A 21,806-nucleotide genomic window follows, 5' to 3' on the forward strand; every position below is an offset into this window, starting at 1 on the left:
TGGACAGATAATTCCGTGGCATTGCGAGATTAACCATTCCGCTCCTTTTCTTCACCCCTTTGTGGCGCAGAATCCAGACATAGTGCTGGTCCACTACCTGAATGTTCCAGCCATCGAGGACTGTGGGAAACCATGCGGACCAATCCTGTGCTCCATCAACACCGACCGGAAGGAATGGGCGAAGTGGTCACGCGAGGAGTTGGTGGGCCAGCTCAAGCCCATGTGTGAGTATTGTGTCAGTGCCCGTGCGTGCGTACAGGACAGGGGGGTGGGGGGTGGGGGGGGTGTCCCAGTCTTCCACAATTGGACTTGACAGAAGCCTCAGGTAGCAGCTTCGGCCAGCCGTCACCGATGAGAGAGAGAGAGCCCATGTTGCCATTCATTGCTTAGGTCACCTCTGTTTTATGCATTCGTTTAATTACAATTGTGTGTGCATATGCATGTGTGTGTATATATATACAGCATGTAGATGCTGTCTCCGTGCTTATGTGCATTCCTATATAAATGGCCACACATCACGAGCCATTGTGACAGAATGTAGTAAATGTTTAGTTGCCAAATTGCTCATTAATTACAATTGAAATCTCATAAATAATGTCCTCGGTAATTACGTGCTGATTTCCCCAGCAATATAGGCCGTCTATTTTGGGTCTAAGAGTTGCAGTTGTTCGTTTTACGATTTCGTTCTTTCGGACACTGCAAATGTGACCAAATGTTGTGTTCTTTGTTTAACATCTCCGTGTGAGCAGGTCTGTTTAACTGTGCCTGTCTGTTTGTCATCGTCATGGTGCTCGTCTACTTCGATGTGAAATGTTGCCACGTGTTCCTAATGCCACCTAGAAGCACGTTTAGACTTCATTGGACACACACAGCCACCAAAGGGGCCAATTCGCTTTAAGTTCGTTCACAAAGCGACAGTGCATTGGCGCATCTGTCGTACGTTGCAGTTGGGTTGCCATCTCATGGGTCAGTCATCGTCTTGGCTAATGTGTACCGGTGTCCAGGGACGGTCATTTTCCATTAAGAGTGCCATCGCTGCGCTTCCCTATGAACAACAATGAACATGGCATCCTTGTCAGCAATGCTCTATCTTTTACAGTGTCATGTGTTTCCAGAATACAATCATAATTGTCTCTGAGCGTCAGTGCTAGGATTACATGTTAATCGACCTAATAATGAAATTTGGAAAAGTTATTTGGTTAGGGGTTCTGTATGAGGATAAGCAGTCAGGCTGTGCGTAAACACTACTCTTAATTCCCTTATATTCAGTATGGATTTTCCTCTCCCTTGTTCAACATTACATGTTCAGCTGTAGTATTTTCGTCTTCAAAGTTGATATTCTGCTATATATCCACGAGGTGGTGGCAATGCATTTCCAACATTCCTGCAACTCGAGAGCAATGTCATATTATTATTACACCCTTCAAAGTCGATACTCTTAATGCATCACGCTTATTAATTATAACACGGATTTCATAGTGATTGACCTCCAGTACTTACCATGTTCTCTAGATTATGAGCGGCTCCGGAAAGTAAAACGCACCGCAGACTAGCTCCCGGTGTCAATATAGTTACACACATCTGGTCACGCACACGCACACACACGCATGCACACGTGTACCGGGCTATAAGACGCACTCTTTGCTTTAACATACGGGGGGAGATAGTGCGTCGTGTTAAACCGGGAGAATACGGTAATTGTAGGGTAATCACACAAAACCACACGTGCACAATACTTTTCATAGACACAGTTGCAGTATCTGATTATTATTTTGGTTAAAATGTAAATAGTATTGAAATAAACAAATTACATTGATTTCAAAACATAAGCCAACACATTGAAATCTGCTCATGTTAGCCATGGACGATTCATTAAACTTGTTTTTTTAGAAATAGAGAAGTCAGTAATAATTATCCAGTGCAACATCCGAGGTAATTAAACACAGCGTGCAGTAGTTTTGCACATTACTATTCATTATACCGTATATCTATCAGAGGACATGCTTTCACCGACGGTGACACCCTTTTTGTTGAACTCGTTCGTGCATTTAAAAGAAATATGCGCACCTCCTGACATTTCATCGCCAAATAAGTAAAGTTTTGCTATGAAAACACACTGTGGTTTGGTGTAGGGAACATTCCGCGTGCTCTTTCACAATTGGTGCGAATGGATACGCTGCAAATAGCGCGGCTAATAGAAGAGGTCACTCTTTTACGTTATTAAAAAAGGAATTTGTAAACCGCATAACAACAACAACCGGAATTCATCCCCACTGTAATGGCTACAATAGAGGTTCGCTTGCCTCTCCGGGCCAGATGTCGGCTGTGGCCGGATGCCTGAAGAGTAACCGTACGATACGAATATTCTCAAATAAATAAATAAATACCGCAATCAAAGCGATTTGTCAAATTATGCAGTAAACGCGCGCAGCCTGTTTTTTTAAATCCACATCTGGACGAAGGCCGCCCCACGTCGTTCAGGCAGTGAGGGTTTGTTCGACCATACTTCACCTTTGCTGGTCAGTGCACGTTGGTGAATGTGGTGGTGGGGAGCGGGGGTGGAGGCAGAACAGCAATGGACATTGTTGCACTGCCCTCTACTGCCCACGACGCCCTCAACAGCTGTCTGTCCGTTGGCCACGGAGTCCGTCGCCCATCCGAGCACGGCCCACGCTCGATCCGGATTTGGCTCTCTTGAGATCCGGCGAAGATTGAGCGCATCCAGGGTGATTCGATCGTAAGAGGGTGCAGTTGATATTTTCTTCCCAAATTAAACACCGTACAAAATCCCTATATTCCACGAATGGCATCCAATAGCGTGATTTGATTTCGAATCGCGATTCGTCAGTTCTTTTGCTCATATCAACCGATGCGTCATTTTTTTCACGAACAAGAGACAGCGCAAACGAGCGAGAGAGAGATATATATATGAATTACCATTCAATAACAGGAGATGCAACTTTGTGTCTGTGTATGTATATGGCCTTGCAGTCCATGGTATAAAATGGACGTGTGGAAATGGCAATGGAGCGAGTGAGTTTTCAGTGGAGCAGCTCGTTCAGCAGATCATGGACAGCCACCAAGCCAAGCCGCAGCCCAGGACACACACCTGCCTGTGCAATGGTAGGCAAACAAACACCCCGCCCAGGTATCACTGTCGCACCTGCATAGAAGGCAGCGTGTGGAGAGTGGTTCAGTATTGCCAGAGACCCGACGCTCTTGCCCAGGGTTTCAATGCCTGCTTCGAATGGACTCGCCAACCCGCTGGAAGTTGTAGTGGAACGTTAGGACGATGCAAAGTGCTTTTGTATGGCGTCAACGATAGGGAGTGTCATTTAGCCCCGCACTTGCCCGCCCCCCCAGTCGAGTGCTTAACTCGCCGTATTGCAGGGCGCTCAGCAGATTTTCGATACGTTCAGCGCCTGAAAGATGAGATGCCCCCTGAGCTTTAAAGCGAGTGGTTCAATTAATATGCCGCAGATACTGCTGATATTTTGTACACAGGAGGATCCTTCGTTCCGTCACCCCACGCGGTATCAAGCAACGGCCAAACATTTCCCCTACACGCAATGTGCAGGCTGCGCACTGTCAGGGATCGCCGTTTGCACTGGAAATAAAAACAAAAATCCCATATTGGTTGATAATTGGGGGCCACATTGCATGTTTTAATAATGAGCGAGTATGCTAACCTGTGCTGTGGATAAAATGTTACTTTCCGACAGAGTATAATTCCACACACCAGGATTTAATTGTCAGTGTAGTTTATTCTCAAGCGTCCTGAACATTTTTAGAAACTATTAGTAGACAGTTGCATCAATAGTATAACCATCGTCGCTAAATGTAGTGCAGTTACACAGCGAAGCAACTTCAAAATGTAGTGGTTAAATCCTTTATAGCCCCCTATGTGTGCTCGGAGGCATACAACCATAATGCTGCTTCTATGCAGCACTGGATAATAGTCTCTAGAGTAAGGGTTGCTTTCTGTGTTTTTTGACAATTCACTTAGATGTGCCATTGCAATATGTCCCACAGCGGCAGCAGCAGCAGCAACGATAAGCATTGATTATAATGTGGAAGTTGCCAATTGATCCACGTGCGTTTTGAGTCATGGTAAGGCAGCAAATTGCATTGGGGGGGGGGGAAAAAGGCACTCGAATTTTCCCTCGGAGAGTGTGTGCAGTCTTAAGCTAACTCACATTTAGTCCCTGGGCATACTGAACCACCCCTCGTGTATCTTGGAGCAGTGGTTTCCAACGATTGGCCTTGTGAGCAGGTTTCATTTTGTTTGGATGCATTTATTACAATTTAGTTGGGCCTCCCGCAGTCTTACAAATGAAATAAATATTTCTCAAAAAATAGACCGGGGAAAAAAATATACGTGTCCGAATTATTTATTGACAAGTGCTAAGCATTTTATAGCTGTATCGATTGGTAATTTGGGTTAGCTAAATTTATATGGACAGTTCAATTAAAGTGAGGTTGAATTAGAAAACATTAATAAAGTGAAGGAAATATTTGTGTTATTTATGATGAGTCGAGGCAAATTCCCAGGCATAAAGAATAATAATAGTAATAGTTATTCAACTTCACAAACACAATATGCCATACATTACTAGCACCAGAGTTAAAAAGTAGTTTTATTTTATAAATAAAGCACCCCGAGTTGGTGCAGCCACTGAGAAATCTTGGGAACCACTGCCCAAGGATTTTATATAATCTACACATCCCTTCACTAACGGTGCATGGAAATGGCATGATAATGTAAGAATATACCAGTATTATAATCACAATATGGAAATATGTTTACAAAAAGTGTTTTCAATGTGAGTGCGATACTTTTAAGGTGGCCTAAATTAAAAGCCTGCAGATCAACGTTTCAATACACACTTTGAACATATGCAATGTGATTGTAACCAAATCTTAATGGATTAATGCATGCACATTACATACATACGCACTCCTTACGCATGCCTCATTCAATGTATACTCAATAAATAGTTATAAATATATACGCACACACATATATTTGTTTTTAGGAGATGTACAGTGAGGGAAAAAAGTATTTGATCCCCTGCTGATTTTGTACGTTTGCCCACTGACAAAGAAATGATCAGTCTATAATTTTAATGGTAGGTTTGTTTGAACAGTGAGAGACAGAATAACAACAAGAAAATCCAGAAAAACGCATGTCAAAAGTGTTATAAATTGATTTGCATTTTAATGAGGGAAATAAGTATTTGACCCCCTCTCAATCAAAAAGATTTCTGGCTCCCAGGTGTCTTTTATACAGGTAACGAGCTGAGATTAGGAAGCACACTTTTAAAGGGAGTGCTCCTAATCTCAGCTTGTTACCTGTATACAAGACACCTGTCCACAGAAGCAATCAATCAATCAGATTCCAAACTCTCCACCATGGCCAAGACCAAAGAGCTCTCCAAGGATGTCATGGACAAGATTGTAGATCTACACAAGGCTGGAATGGGCTACAAGACCATCGCCAAGCAGCTTGGTGAGAAGGTGACAACAGTTGGTGCGATTATTGGCAAATGGAAGAAACACAAAATAACTGTCAATCTCCCTCGGCCTGGGGCTCCATGCAAGATATCACCTCGTGGAGTTGCAATGATCATGAGAATGGTGAGGAATCAGCCCAGAACTACACAGGAGGATCTTGTCAATGATCTCAAGGTAGCTGGGACCATAGTCACCAAGAATACAATTGGTAACACACTACGCCGTGAAGGACTGAAATCCTGCAGCGCCCGCAAGGTCCCCCTGCTCAAGAAAGCACATATACATACCCGTCTGAAGTTTGCCTATGAACATCTGAATAATTCAGAGGACAACTGGGTGAAAGTGTTGTGGTCAGATGAGACCAAAATGGAGCTCTTTGGCATCAACTCAACTCGCCGTGTTTGGAGGAGGAGGAATGCTGCCTATGACCCCAAGAACACCATCCCCACCCTTAAACATGGAGGTGGAAATATTATGCTTTGGGGGTGTTTTTCTGCTAAGGGGACCGGACAACTTCACCGCATCAAAGGGACGATAGACGGGGCCATGTACCGTCAAATCTTGGGTGAGAACCTCCTTTCCTCAGCCAGGGCATTGGAAATGGGTCGTGGATAGGTATTCCAGCATGACAATGCCCCAAAACACACGGCCAAGGCAACAAAGGAGTGGCTCAAGAAGAAGCACATTAAGGTCCTGGAGTGGCCTAGCCAGTCTCCAGACCTTAATCCCATAGAAAATTTGTGGAGGGAGCTGAAGGTTCGAGTTGCCAAACGTCAGCCTCGAAACCTTAATGACTTGGAGAAGATCTGCAAAGAGGAGTGGGACAAAATCCCTCCTGAGATGTGTGCAAACCTGGTGGCCAACTACAAGAAACGTCTGACCTCTGTGATTTCCAAAAGGGTTTTGCCACCAAGTACTAAGTCATGTTTTGCAGAGGGGTCAAATACTTATTTCCCTCGTTAAAATGCAAATCAATTTATAACATTTTTGACATGCGTTTTTCTGGATTTTTTTGTTGTTATTCTGTCTCTCACTGTTCAAATAAACCTACCATTAAAATTATAGACTGATCATTTCTTTGTCAGTGAGCAAACGTACAAAATCAGCAGGGGATCAAAATTTTTTTCCCTCACTGCATATTACATATACCTAAGCAACATTAGAACAGAGGCTAGTGATATAGAGGGCAAGGGTCAATAATCACACGCGCTTCTGCAGCCGTCTGGAACGCTCTTCCTTCCGATATTAGGAAGCCACTGGAGCTTTGCACTTTTAAATAATATAGATTGACAAACTCATTTCTTTGGAACTGCTTTTTGTGTTTAGTTTGTTGTCATTCCCCCGTGCCTCCGATTACCACGGTTGGCTAAGTACGGTGCAAAATAATTTCAACATAAATACATAAATACGTTAGCAGACTACATATTTGTGACGGACGGCTGAGCCTCACTAATGCCACAGTCGATGCATTCCACTGTTGGTCAATAGCTTGTGGTGGAGTTAAGGGTGGGTGCCTCAGACTTTTCAAGTTGTTTGGCCACTGCATAACACAGTAATTCCACGTGAAAATGTAACGCGTGTTCTGGATTTCTCCAGTATAAATAAAGATTCTGATCCTGAATGTGTATCTACAAAGGATATGAGTCACTTATGAAGAGATGCGAGAGACACAATAGCATTATTTTTACGAAGATACGCACACATTTTTGCAAATTGGCCACTATCTTTGGTACTTAATTGACAATATAAAAAACAAATTAACAATATTCTTACATTTGCAAATCAGTAAAGGTTTCTTTCACTTTTTAGGTATGCTCTTGTGAGTGGATGTTTGTACAGAAATAAATAATTGTGTGACCACAATGCGTATAGGTAAAATTATAACAGACATGAGATGTGTGACTTCTCGTATTTTTTGTATGTTATTGCAGTAGATCACGTGTTCACGATTTTATATATAGATTAAGATCACCATACATTTGCCCAACACGCAAAGAACACAATAATGTATTGCTCATTATTCACCAATATTTGTAGTTTTAACCATATTAGTTGTCAAACATTTGCTTTAGTTGTCAACAAGGATGCCCTGTCAAATTAACTCTCAACCCAATACACCGACTAGAGAGGTAACTTGAATATGACACCGGTACATGGTCACCAGGGGATAAGTGTGGATGTATAAACCCTACAAGTAAACAGTGGCCAAAATATATCCGAAAAAAAATTGTACGTGGCATTGAGAAGGAAGGGGCAAAACCAGTACATTGGGAGCGCGCATGTGCTAGCCAACCAAATGCTCGCCCTAACTTGTGCCCCTGAACAAACTGGTCGGTCAATCGCTAGTAATGCTCTCCCACAGTAGCCGCACTTTTTCATACCTATCTCTGGCACTTCGCCAGGGCCCCCTTTACATTTTTACGTTCACTGTACATTTTTTACCGGGTGTACTGTTGTTCCAATGGATGTCGACAAAGCAGAGCAGAGACTATTGAGAGAAGCAGGACAACGCTCTGACGACAAACCTACAACGCAGGCGTTCGCACTTGCGTTCAGATTCTCCAACCAAGATGCTGTTTCAGGCCTCAGATGTGCTTTGTGTTGTGTGACATCACCCCGCCGCTCAACCGCTTAGTAGGAGATGCTGCGCTACAGCCCTGGATGTTAGACAATGTGTCCCATGAATTAGACCGCCGCAATGACATGCTGGATATCGCGGTGATAATTGATAGCAATGAAAACAGAAACTAAATGACAGTTTTTTCAGAGGGAACCTTTTCCACGGAAACATTTTTATTCTGGCTTCCCGGAGAAAATGTACCCGAGCGGCCGCGGACATCTATAACCTCCAGTCCTGTCCATCGCGCGCTTCTCACTCGTGCCATTGTCTCTCGTTGAACGCGTTCACGCGCCGCCACTGTTCCCTCGCGCCCCGCCATTGTTATTGACTGCTTTCTTCTGGTTAGGGGCTGCAGGGAGCACACCGCACAAGTGCAACAGCACGAAGCACCGCATCATCTCGCCCAAGGTGGAGGCAAAGGGTGGCGGTGGCGCTGCCGCACAGGCCGCCCTCACCGAGGTACAGAACATCTCCTCCGCCTCCTCATCCACCTCCTCATCCACCTCCTCGTCCTGTGAGACCAAGTGCGAGACGGAGCCGAGCAGCTGCAGCCCCGGCCAGGAGAGGCCCACGGGGAAGGGCTCCAAGGCGAGCCCGTCGCCTTCCCCGCCTTCTTCGTCCACCTCGGCGCTGCAGCAGCAACAGCTGCAGCAGTTGCAGCGGCAGCAGCAGCAGCAGGGCGGCAGCAGCGAAGTGGTGTCGTCGTCCACCTCCGAGAGCCAGGTGGAGATCCCGGACACAACGCAGAACTCCCCGCTCGGCTCCGCCAACAACTTCTTCGGCGATGCGGATGGCCTCGCCATGGCGGCGGTGACGTGCAGTCTCCCGCAGAACGCCGTCATCTTCATGACGGGCATCGCGGGCGGAAAGCCCGTGCCCATATCGACCGCGCTGTCCGGCGGGCAGCAGTTCATGTCGCTCGCCGCGTCAGCCGGCGGCCAGGGCCTGGGCCTCACCGTCAACCAGGAGCTGTCACTGGAGTCCGTTCGACCGAACCTGGCGCTTCCGCCGACGGCCAACCACGAGCTGTCGGGGCTGGCCGCGGGGTCGAGCTCCGAGCTGTCGGGTCTGACCCTGCTGCCGCACGGCGGCCTGGACTCTGCCCTGGCGCTGGCGGGGGCCGTGGCCGTCGACCACCACCAGAGCATGGACACCGGAGACAGTGGCGGCAGTGGCGGGGCCTCCATCATCAGCGCCCCGTCCACGTTCGACCCCGACGCTTTCCTGAACAGTCCCAAGCAGGGCCAGACGTACGGAGGGGGCCTCAACAAGGACTCTATCAACCCGGGGTACGCGTCTCCGGGCGCTGCCGAGGCTGTCTTCAGCCCGGCAACGGGACTCATTCATTCGTTGAAGACGGAAGTCAAAGGAATGGATCACCAAGTGGACGAGGAGTACGGAGGGATGATTGTCTCGTCCGATCCCGTTGCCTCCACGCTTAAGCCAGACAACCAGTTGCTTATCAACTCTGAGTCAACCAACCAGATTATTAAGGGGACGTTGATCTCCTCTGGGTGCCTGAGTCCCTCTACGACTCTGGAGAATATGGACTTCAGTAGCCTTTACACACACAAGCCTTATTCAGCCATCACCTACACGCACCTTCCTGCCAGCCCCCCTTCCTCCTTACAAATCCAGCACCAGCATTCACAGCAGCAGCAGCAACAACAACAGCAACAGCAGCAGCCATCTCCTGGGTTTTTCACATTGCAGGAGAACCCCACAAAAGAGGAGCATCAGCCGCAACAGCAACAACAGCAACAACAACAACAACAGCAGCAGCAGCACCTTGGCTGCAGCAAGCCGGCGAGCCCACTCGCCCAGACCCAGGTCCTGAAGACGGAAAGTCCTACGCAGTTTTCAGCAGTGTGTGCTGGAGTCAATGGCAACGGGCCTAGTGTCAGCGGTGGAGTGAGCGTCCCTTCCCCCAGTGTGAAATCGGACCCCAGCTCCCCGGTGCGATTGTACCAGTACCAGCCGGAGCTGCAGGCAATGCCCCAGCAGGACGTGGAGACGGCCATGGACACCTCGGTGTCCGTGAGCGTCCACTCGTCGACGGGCGACATCGCGATGGCGCCCAAGGTCCCGTCGGATGCCGGGCGGCAGTTCTCGGAGCCCAAAGTGAGCAGCAGCAGTAACGGTGGCACGGGGCTAGCGGCGCTGCAGGTGAGTCCAGAGAACGCGTGCGTGACGCGGAGTGCAACGTCGCGTGTCCGACTGTCACCTACCCCGCCGAGACCAATTAACCACCCACACCCATGACCCGTGACAATATTATTAACATCGATACTATGATAGAACAATCGGCTGATAATATATTTAATTTAACTAAAACTAAGCAAATTAAGAAATTCTACAGACTACAAAACAAACAAGTCCCAAATAATAACGAACAATTTAAAAACAAAACTGTAATGAACTTAACTAACACTGATTTAACCAGTGACATGATTTCCGTCCTTTCTAAAGGCCTTAACTTTGCCGTTGCCCCACGCACAATTCCAGTAGATGAGATAATTGCCGATGTGGAATCAGCGGTAATACATCTTCCACATAACGAGGCAGAGAAGACTAGACGAGGTTGCCAAAATAATTGAGAATAGCAAAATACCAAAAATAAATATTAGCTTTGGTGAAGCATAAGCCTTAAGAGAGCTTTGATTAAATAAAGAAATTCAAATTCTGGCAGCTGATAAAGGCCGCACTACTGTAGTGATGTCCGATCAGATTATGATAATAAAATTAAAGATTTATTGGCGGAAGATACCTATATTAAAATGTACCGGGATCCAACCAATACTTTAGAATGCAAAACTTCTGCAATCATTGTAAATTCATTAATTTCCAAGATGGAGCAATACCAAATTAAGCCACGGGCCTCAAAACCACCAAGATTGTATGGACTACCAAAAATTCATAAAATCGGTATCCCATTACGACCCATAGTAAGTACAATAGGCTCTGCCACATAAATTAGCAAAATATGTAACGAAAAAAATACAGCCCTACATCGGTAGGACATCTTCATTTATAAGAAATTCAGAACATCTTGTGAATGTGATTAGAGATATTAAACTTAACTCTCATGATATTCTGGTAAGTTTTGATGTAATTTCTCTATTCACTAAGGTTCCAGTTAACGAGTCACTTAAATTACTTGATACACTGGTAAAGAACACAGGTTTACCAGAAGATATTCCAAAACTAGCCGACCATTGTCTAAATAAAACTTATTTCTTGTGGAGAGGTGACTTCTTTAAACAAAAGGAAGGAGCAGCAATGGGCTCTCTTTTGTCTCCTGCTATAGCAAATCTGTACATGGAAAACTTTGAAACAAGAGCACTTCCCTCAAGTACATTAAAAACATATTATTGGTTTAGATATGTCCATGACACTTTGGTTGTCTGGCCACATGGTAAAGATACACTTAATGCATTTTAAAATCATCTCAATGCACAAAACCCAGCCATTCAGTTCACCATGGAAATGGAGGTGAACAGCACACTCCCATTCCTGGATATTTTTCTTGGACGCGGTCAAAATGACAAAATAACACCACACAGCGTCTATACCGAAAGGGAACGCACACTAATGCCTATCTGAATGCAGATTCGCATCATCACCCAGCACAGAAATCCTCTCTCATCAAGACGCTGAAACATCGGGCAAAGAGAGTGTCAGATGGTGAAAGTCTAAGGAAAGAGATTAAACATGTTAAAGAAGCACTCAGACTGAATGGCTACAATAATGCTCAAATTAACAGAGCATTGAATGCCAAACCAAGACCGAACAACAATACTGCTGAAAGTGATCAGATTATCAAAACAATTAAAATACCATATATCTCAGGAGTTACTGACAAATTTGCCCGAGTTTTGCAAAAGCAAAACATTAAAGTGAGATTTGGTACGGTACACAAAATTCAAAAACTAGTGTCTTGTACTAAAGATGAATTACCGAAGTTATCAACGGAAGGTGTATATCGGATCATTTGCTTGTGCGGTAAGTGTTATATTGGACAGACGGGACGTAACATTAGCGTAAGACACCAAAGGAACATTCGATTATCCCAAGCACGTATTGCAATTCCTTACAGGTGAGTCACATGCTAAGGTGGCTGATTACTGATCTATTACATAATTGCATACACCCCCACCCCCACTTCCGCCTCTGATCTCGAAACCTGATGGGGTTCAACAATGATGACGTCATCCTGCACGATTTAAGCCCGGAAGCAGGTGGATGGCTTCCCCATCTTAGCAAATTGCCCAAAGATGCTGGATGTAATGTCCAGCGAAACGTCGTACTCAAATTGTAAATGTTGTGAATTCACTCTTCAACACACCGGTGGGCTAAAGTAGTGAACTATTTGTCTTTTATATTCTTGGTTCTTTCGGTAAAGTCATGTTGAAGGGAAACACATTTTTTACTGATTGGCTGTGTCGGGTGGTGGAGGGTTGCGACACATTTATAAATAACGCGATTTAACCCAAAAACCTTTATTATGAATCCTGTATGTATGTATGTTGAACTTATTTCGTGCCATAACGTCGCCAACCATGTTAATCCGAGGTGCAGATAATCTTGCAGATTATTGGCAGTGTTACACGTAAAAGGCAAAGGTGGTGCAGTGGTGCAAAATATAGTCAAGTTCTGCAATTTTCATATCGGGGCTCAACAAACATTTGACCATTATTGAGTCGTGACAAAGCCAACACGGTGGCGTGTAGCATAGTATCAACAAGACTCAATTATTGCAACTCACTACTCTATGGGACGCCTGGCAAAAACATTACCGCGCTGCAGCGTCTACAAAATTCTCTGGCACGTGTTGTGACGGGGTACTGCAAGATCCGACCATGTCCGTCCAGTGCTCGCCGAGCTGCATTGGCTTCCTGTTGCCAAATGAATACATGATAAGGTCGAACTCATTACACACAAAGTGCTTGCCACAAATGAACCACAATGCATTGCTGATCTCGTCAAGGAGCACAAACCGTCATGCGAGCTCTCGTCATCCTCGCAGCAGCAGTCGCTTTTGGCTAGCCATCAAACAAAGACGGTGAATGCATTGCGTGCTATCAGGTGCACTTCTACGGCCGTCTGGAATGCTGCTGGAGCTATGCACTTTTAAATATATATTGAAAACAAATTTTTAACTGCTTTTTGTGTTTTGTTTGTTATCTTTTTTCCCGCACCTCTGATTAGCACGGTTGGCAATGGTGCAATGTACGTGGATTATATAACAATTGGCCTTAAAGGTTAAGCTTATTTTAGTATGTGATCATTCTTCCTTGGTGCTGCATTACCCACGTGGTGTTTTAGGTGTCAATTTATTGACAAGTTAAGCGCGCAAAACGATCTTGGTATGCCAGTAATAGGACGAGGCATTACAACACTTAAACCAGTGGTTCTTCTTCTTAACCTGGGGTGCACGCTGCACCCCCTGGAGGTGTGAAATGCCCTTTCTGGGGGTGCGAGACATGCCAGATGTTTTTAGAAGGTAAATCATCTAAACAAATTAAGCAGGGCACGTAAGTACAACTAATTTGTTTCATCAAACCTATGTATTCAATGACATACACGGTTGTTGTTTTTTTCCCTTCATTATATGCGCCGTATACATTTCCGAGCCTGTGTGGCTACATTCTGAGCAGCAGTGAGCAGAGCAGCAACAATCCATAGTTGTACTGCACTTCTGCGCTTCCTCGTCTCTGCCTTCTGCCTTCACGTACCAGCGCTGGGCAGCGTGGTGAAGTACGGTCAGAATAGCCCCGTGCGCCATGCGCACGGCGTGGGGGAGGCCGTCATCCAGCAGTGAATGAGTGAATGAACGAATGAATTGCTAGTGCTGCTTGCGGATGGACGCTGATCAACGCTTTCTTTTTCTGCAGGCGGGCAATGCAGGAGACCTGTATAACATGGTGCAGAGCGACATGGCCAGTGCGTCGGCCAGCAGCGGGACGAGCTCTGGCGGTGGCGGCGGGGGAGGCGGTGGTGCCTCGAACATGGAGATCAACCTGGAGCAGTTTGACCTGACCTTCGATAGCCAGTTCCCTGACCTCATGGCCGACTTCATGGCTACGGACTCTGGAGGTAACACACATGTGTGTCTACATGTGTGTCTACGTGCGTGCCTCCCGTACGTAACAAAGTGAAAGAGCTTATTTCAGGCAGTGGAGAATGAAGTCTTGTCCATTCTAATCGTGTAGAAACTTATTAAAGTTGACAAGACACATTATTATATTTATGTATGACTGCCTAGTCTTATCTTGGTGTGAGTGGCAGTCAAAATTCTTTGAGAACAGGATATTAAAAGTACTTGCATGCCACGATTAGCACGCATTACTTTTTTATCAGTTGTTCTGAACATCAAATTATATTTTGTAATACTTTTGTAGGTTACGATTTAAATGTTAATTTACCTAATCTATCAGTGCCTGTGTGTCTGGGTTCAAATCCCAGACAGCTGCCAAGACATTAGAATTGTTTTTCCCCTTTTTTTCTGGCAACAAAAAAACACCTTTTACAAGGAATCATGTCTGCATTAACCACAATACTTGTGGTCAGAATACAAACAAAAAAAACACACTCTGATAATATATGATGCATTGCCTTTGAAACTGATTGGTCCACACCAGAGACAGCTTTCTTTTGATCCTCGTTTCAAACGGTGTTCCACCAAACAATGCCAAAAGGCGTACAGCACAAATACAATGTCACTATCAGAGTAATGAGAGCTCGGGGTGAGCATCTACATCATGGCACCTCCTTTGCCCGTACCAAAATATGAGAAAAAAGCTATTCTCATATTTTGATACTGGCAAAGGAGGTCCCATGATGTAGCTGCCAAGACATTGCACCCTCTTCGAATGTAGAGTGAGTTGATTCTATTACAACAGTTGCACATGAATGCAAATAATAAATAACTGATGTACTTTCCGGGTTGCAACGCCTGTTGTTCAACATAATGCCTGACGTTCCGTTCCACGTGCCGGGGACTTGTTAGGAAAATTCATTCGTAACTTAATTAAGTTCATGATTTCATTAAGTTCCTCAAAAAGCTCCCAGGCTATATAGCACAACCTCAAAGCCCACCCAGTAGCTTTTCAGCTGCATCGACTTAGCTTTGCTCTGAAGGACTTTCTTATGTTAATGCAAATGTCAATATGTTGAGGAGCTTAATGCCAATGTCGAGTTCTGCTATCCACAATCAGTGAGGGCTTCAGGAGAGAGAGAGTTTGTGTCGTTTTGCTACTCCTCCAATGGAGGAGTGCAGACTACAGTGGTTTATACTCTTTGGTTCTATTGGGTAAAGTAACGTAGGTAAAAAAATAAAATAACAAAAATCACGACGTTTCGGCCACAATACAAGCGGCCTTCATCAGGTGAAGGGACGAGACTGTCTGGAGGACAGCGCTGGAGTGAAAAAAGCCACGCTGAGATCACGACCTTTAAGCTGTGTGAGAAGAAACAAAGTGCCTTGACAAAGGAATTAGCATAGAATTTAGCATTGAAATTGCTGAGTGATTAGCTTGTGACTGGTCACAGAAATGGCTATGTTAAAGTTAAAGCATACACATCTGCAAAGGCACCCCTTGACAAAGGAATTAGCATAGTATTTAGCATTGAAATAGCTAAGTTAAAGTATACACATCCGCAGAGGCACCCCTTGACAAAGGAATTAGCATAGAATTTAGCATTGAAATAGCTAAGTTAAAGTATACACATCCGCAGAGGCACCCCTTGACAAAGGAATTAGCATAGAATTTAGCATTGAAATAGCTGAGTGATTAGCTTGTGACTGGTCACAGAAATAGCTACAGTGGTTCACTATAAGGTAACCCATAGTTTAGGTTGCATGGCCACAATCGCACTGTGGCCTGCCTGAACATGCAATGACACTAATTTTGCAGGAAGCTATACAAGGGTATGATCGCACCAGACATAGTTGTGCGATGTCACCTGTGATTATTACAGGCTGCAGATACATAAGGGCAATTTTATGACAATAATTACTGTCGTTGTTCACTGGATGCAGGTTTGATAAGGAGAAAATGTAGTGATCTTTGGTGTGGCAATGACAGAGTGACCTGTAACAATGTAAACAATACACCCCCTTCACGTTTTATCCCTCCACGTAAAAAAAATACGAGTCTTTTTTTAGACATCCCATCAGCCGCATGGCCTTCTGAGAGTGTATTACTTTCAGCAGCATTCGTTCAACGCAAACAAACTCTCGACTGGTTTTGACATTCAGCGTCTCATCAGTAGAGCCCGGCTTGCACGAACCGATGCTGTTGAACTCTGACGGGTGTTTACATTTGGCAGCTTTCACCGGACTCATATTGTCAGTTCGCTCGTTGCGTCTGGCGGCATGGCAGACGGTGTGGCAACCATTCCAAGTGACTATTTTGCTGGCAACGATTCCCCTAAAATTTCCCCCGAGTGCTTCGTGACCTCAAGGGGTCACAGAATATTATCCTGTGTTGTCACGTGAACTGTCACTTACCTAACAATTTTGTAGTGTGTTTATATTGTGGCAGGAGGGACATTGCGATTTATCTGGGTGTGCGTAACAAAAATATGACTGCCTGTTGGTGGAATGGCCTAACAAGCATTGCAGACAATATGACAATAACAGGAACAATACAGATGATTAATAGTCATTCTGATAGTCATACCATTGGATAAAATGACCATAATTCTACGACAGTTAGTTGGGCATAATGAAATATGCTTAGCCCAGGAAGAGCTATCAATTTGCAGTCGAGGGTGGTTTGATGCAGATTACAGAGCGTTTTGTTTAATCAATTATATGCTCGTAATGCAATTCACTTAAATGAGGGTTAAATCATTGGAAGACAATGCTTTTTTCTCAAGCTCTTAGTGGAAAATATCAACCAATTGATGTTGACAACCAGATCTGTGGTACAGATAGCACAGAGGACTAGGCCATTTACTTGCACTTCTAGTGGCAATCACGTAAAACTTAAATGAATTTGGCAGGCATGAGGATGCCCCATAAAGCGTTCTGTAGCATCGTAATGGAATTTCAAACTTCCTTGGAGTCCAAAAGGATGTATTTGAAATTGGCTAGATTGTTTTTCTTTTGGAAGCACCATATTGGAGCACAGTCCCGGGCATGACTGGCCTGAGAGCCGAGTTTAATTTTGGATTCACGATGAGTGAAGATAAATTGGAATTCATTCCACACTGGTGATGGTTTAAAAGTATCGAGTGTACATTGAGTGTAGAAGTCTCTCTTACCACTCACGTGCCCTGTAGTGAGCCACTGAATTAAAAATATATATTTCTCAAAACTAGCGCCGTTAACTTATCATTCATGATACCAGATTGCAAATATTTTTTTTACATGTAGCTGCGAAAGGATAGAAAGGGTAGTTACATTGTGCTCTCTTGCAATATGAAATTACGTGTTTTGTGGCATCTGATGCATGGGTCCATGGACAGTATTATTTAAAATAAATTGCACCAATGCATGCACGATCTCGTCAGTGTGAGTGGGGTTCTCCTGAAGCAACTTGCTTGTTCTACTTTAAGTGGGAGGAAAGGAAGATCTGATTGTTGGATGTTGTCATTCAAAGTACATGAAACTTTGTGTTTTAAAGTTGCAGTATGACAATATGAGGCCTACGTGATAGTCAAACACGTGTGCACATATGTTTCGACGTCTAATCCTGACTCTTGCACAGTAGACTTAAGATTATACATAATGTATGCATGATTATAAATAATATTGTGCTGTTTTTTTTCTTATAAGGTGTTTTTTTACATTCCCAACTCTTTACGTTTTAATTAACATACTTTTTTTAAATTCACCATATTTTAAGTGATTAATTTGTCCACGTTGTACTTTCACAACATTGCAAATGTATTACACATTGAAAAGTAAGACATGCGGCAGCCTTTCTATCGGCGAGTAAAAATACTAAATAACTCATGACCTGTCATCGAATTCGCACATAATTTCCCTTCGCATGAAAAATGACGACAGTTCATGTTTCTGAAGCTATTGCAAAAAAAAAAATCGGTCTTACCCTGGGGTCCCGCCGTTTGTCGTTCTGCACCATCCCTTCAGGTGGAGGCTCCCGCAGTCTTTACGGCCTACAGGAGAGGCTCATCGAGGGCAGCAGCAACGGTGGTGGCGGAACTGTGAGCACTTTCACGTCACACGTCCCCATGAACTGCACGCAGCCACAGCAGCAGCAGCAGCCACAACAACAGAGTCAACAGCAAGCCCAGAATGGGCTACCTGGCCTACAGCTGAGCACGGCTGGCAGCTCGGTTTCGTTTGTGGGGATGGCTGGTGTGGAGTCGCCGCAGGGCATGGTGGGAAGTGATGGACATGGGGCCGGCACTGGGCAGCTGGTGACTGTGACAGATTTTTCCCCGGAATGGTCCTACCCTGAGGTGAGTGTCTTATATCACATGTATTTTTCATTTTGTCATTTTATTTTATCACGGGTGCTGAGCACAGGCCCAAAGGCCCTGAAACACTGAGCGGCCAGCAATGAACAGCGGTGTTGAAGGCGTCGCAGAATAAATGTGCGATCGGTTTAATATGTTTCTTGAATTGAGCACGATTGTAAGACTTTGGGAAAATAGACAATAGATAGGGAATTCCAATCTCGAGCACTGTGGGGGAAGAGAAGTATAAAGAGAAGCTATTTTGACTCGCGGTATGTTTTGGATGTTGCAATATATGCCGAGGATTTCATTAATGAATTCCACTCTTCCACAAACATTTGTTTCACGAAAATTATTTGGGTGCTTATTTTCCTGGTGTGTTTGGGTTCCATCTCAGTTGTCTCACGCCTCTGTTTTATTTGTTACGAATAGGGGTGTTGGGGCTACTCGTGCCATTGTAATTCGATGGCATGTGGAGTCGTTGGAGTTTGTAAACACTCAGTAATGCACTTAACTCAATGCCGAAACACAATACAGTCCTACGCTGTGACACTCACCACCCAGGAGAGTTAAGTAACGCGCATCCATCTTGCCAGCGATGTGCTATGCTGATTTAGTTTGCGTCGACCTAAATATAAATATATTTGTCAGTGTAACTCCGTTTAGCGTTCAAAGTGGGGTAATCTACTCTCCGAGTTTTCCACCCACTTTTATCTGTCTGTTGCAGAGCTTTGAGTGTTACCAGTCCCTCTCCATGTCGGGGGTTTTTCTCCAGGACACTTGAATTGATTCGCACATGGAGCCAGACACTCGTGAATGGAGGTGCGGGTGAGGGGAGACAACAAACTAAACTGCTTTTGTGTTGAGTTTGTTGTATGCCCCTCACACCTCCGATTAGCACGGTTGGCTATGTATGGTATGAAAGAAGTTCAACATATGTACATACTATGGAATTGGCCAAACAGCCCATTTATTGTAGGAGACCCTCCAAGCAAAAGCAATCTGGACACCCAGTGAGGCTCTCCTGGGTAAATCACAAGTATCGATTTGGCATTGAGACTTTATCAGAAGCGGGGTCACGTTTCTGTTGCTCGCCGTGTTCGTGGATAACCGTGTGTCCCCGCCCGAGCCACGTATCCTGGGTCCATCGGCAGGAGCGATGCGAGCACAGCCGCGCATGATGATGACATGGGTGCAGTGAAACGTCCCAATTGCCTCATTAGACCTAAGGAGAGGCGAGGGGTGGCAGGTGGGGGGGATGCTCTGCTCCTTCCACACATCCGCAGGTTAATGGTGAAAGTGTAGAAGTTTTCCATGATATTGTCTTTTAGGTCTCTGCTGGCCCGCTTGCGTTGCCATATTCCCAGACTGCGCGCATTCGGCGCGCAATGCGTGCGATTGCTTTGCACTGAAATACACCTGAGCAAGCAGTGGACCGAGTAAATTCGAGACCAAAGAGAGGGCGACCCCCCACCGTGTTCATGCGTTTTTTTTTTAAATCTGTTCTGAGCAAACACTGTGTTGTGATGTTATTTGTAAATCGAAAAAAAAGATGCGTTATTAATACGTCACATGATAGATTGTTTGAGTAGTGAAGGTTCTATAGTGAGTTAATCCGCATTAGACGTAGATGGATAGAATAGCACTTGATTCACTAATGTAATGACAATTGGCATCTTTAGCATATGTAATATGTACGCTATTCGTTGAGGTTTATTTTAATTAAGTTGATCTCATATGATACAGTATATACTGACGTGCACAGTAATGAAATCGCAATAACTTGTACTCGGCCAAAAAAGTGTAACAAAATACTAATAAATCCATCACTCTCTATTCACGTATTTTTCTCAGGGAGGAGTGAAAGTTCTTATTACGGGTCCGTGGAATGTGAGCAGCGACAGTTACAGCTGTCTCTTCGACCAGATCTCCGTCCCTGCGACGTTAATTCAGAGCGGGGTGCTTCGCTGCTATTGCCCAGGTGAGACCATCACGCTTGTCTACATTTGTAGCGATGGATTGTGGGTAGAGGGCGGGGTAGGTCAGGGGGTGCTGGTGTGGTCCCTTTAGAGGGACCGTCTTAAAGCCTTCTGTGCACACGTTCCCGGCCCATGCCGGCTATTGCTAATGTTACATGTTATGAAAAAAGAGTATCCTGTGGATGGATAGCGGCATTGACTCGAAAACAAATATTTTTACCACTGAACTTACTACAGGGAGCTCTAGAGAGCCCCACTAGAGCAGCGGTTCTTAACCTGGGGTGCACGCTGCATCCCCTGGGGGTGCGAGATGCCTTTTCTGGGGGTGTCGAGAACATGCCAGATTTATTTTTTAAACGCAAATTAAGCAAGGGCACGTAAGTACAACTACTTTGTTTCATCAAACCTATGTGTTAACATTATACATGTTTTAATGATTGAGAACCAAAGGGGCGCAAGGCTGCGGTAAAGGCTCCAGAACCACTGTTCTGGAGGATATTTTGGCCAAGTCTTCCATACTGGTCAAATGTCTTGAAAGAAGCTGGTGTACCCCCCACACTTTACCCCCCACCACACCGCGATCTGCCGACCGACTAACTTTTTGTAAACCATTTTACTGATGGCTGGACTTAGGTGGGGGGGGGGGGGTTAAGAAAATTTGTGCCATCGTTCCACCCATGTATGAAAAAAAAATCATCCACCAAACTGTAGCGAAAGGGTTCAATTTTATGAACACGTGTCTTGAAAGTTTACGTTTCTCGAAAAGCCAAGCGGTGTTAAAAAATAAGCCTGCATCTTGCAGTTATTTTATTTGAACGTTAATTTGACCTCTTGAGAGAGACCCACGTACAAACTGCTCACTAGCTGAGTGCACAGCAGTAGAGCATTTGCCGCTGCGCCGTCTTGAGACGCACATTACATCCTGCACCGCTCCTACGTTGACAAAAAAAAAATCCCAAACAACGTGTAATGAATTTAAAGTAACATGAAAACTCGTGAAAATCAACAGCTCTTATGTAAGTTATGTATTTCGGTTCTTTTCATGGGTTCCAGGCTTGGTTACTCATGGATCAAAAATATGTTTTTAATAATTCAAGAGCATTCTATTAATATCACTACTGACACCACTGCAGAGTGATCTTGACTGATTGTTAAAGGTATTTCTCCTACAGTCCTATTCAAATTTACCCATCGCCTTCGAGTCACGAGGCAAAGCAAGAGTTTCGAAAGTCTAGGACAGCAGTCTGCGCCACGTCTCACAA

The 21,806-nt window shown here is 44.8% G+C and overlaps 1 protein-coding gene across 12 annotated transcripts in view; it reads left to right on the forward strand.

Moving 5' to 3' along the window:
* The window catches only part of LOC116946800 (calmodulin-binding transcription activator 1-like), a 640,058-nt gene that overhangs the window by 481,544 nt on the left and 136,708 nt on the right, over positions 1-21,806 (forward strand). For 9 of the 12 annotated variants that reach the window (XM_032961954.2, XM_032961960.2, XM_032961958.2 and 6 more), the window contains 6 exons: positions 71-224; positions 2,992-3,123; positions 8,481-10,300; positions 14,029-14,230; positions 18,237-18,568; positions 20,420-20,546. In XM_032961954.2, coding sequence (XP_032817845.2) covers positions 71-224; positions 2,992-3,123; positions 8,481-10,300; positions 14,029-14,230; positions 18,237-18,568; positions 20,420-20,546 — 2,767 coding nt within the window. The remainder of the gene's footprint in view (positions 1-70; positions 225-2,991; positions 3,124-8,480; positions 10,301-14,028; positions 14,231-18,236; positions 18,569-20,419; positions 20,547-21,806) is intronic. The other 3 variants (XM_032961955.2, XM_032961963.2, XM_032961964.2) reach the window with 3 other exon arrangements.

Source organism: Petromyzon marinus, chromosome 28 (genome assembly GCF_048934315.1).
Source record: "Petromyzon marinus isolate PM22_M1 ecotype Great Lakes invasive population chromosome 28, UKy_Petmar_22M1.pri1.0, whole genome shotgun sequence".
Taxonomy (NCBI): domain Eukaryota; kingdom Metazoa; phylum Chordata; class Hyperoartia; order Petromyzontiformes; family Petromyzontidae; genus Petromyzon; species Petromyzon marinus.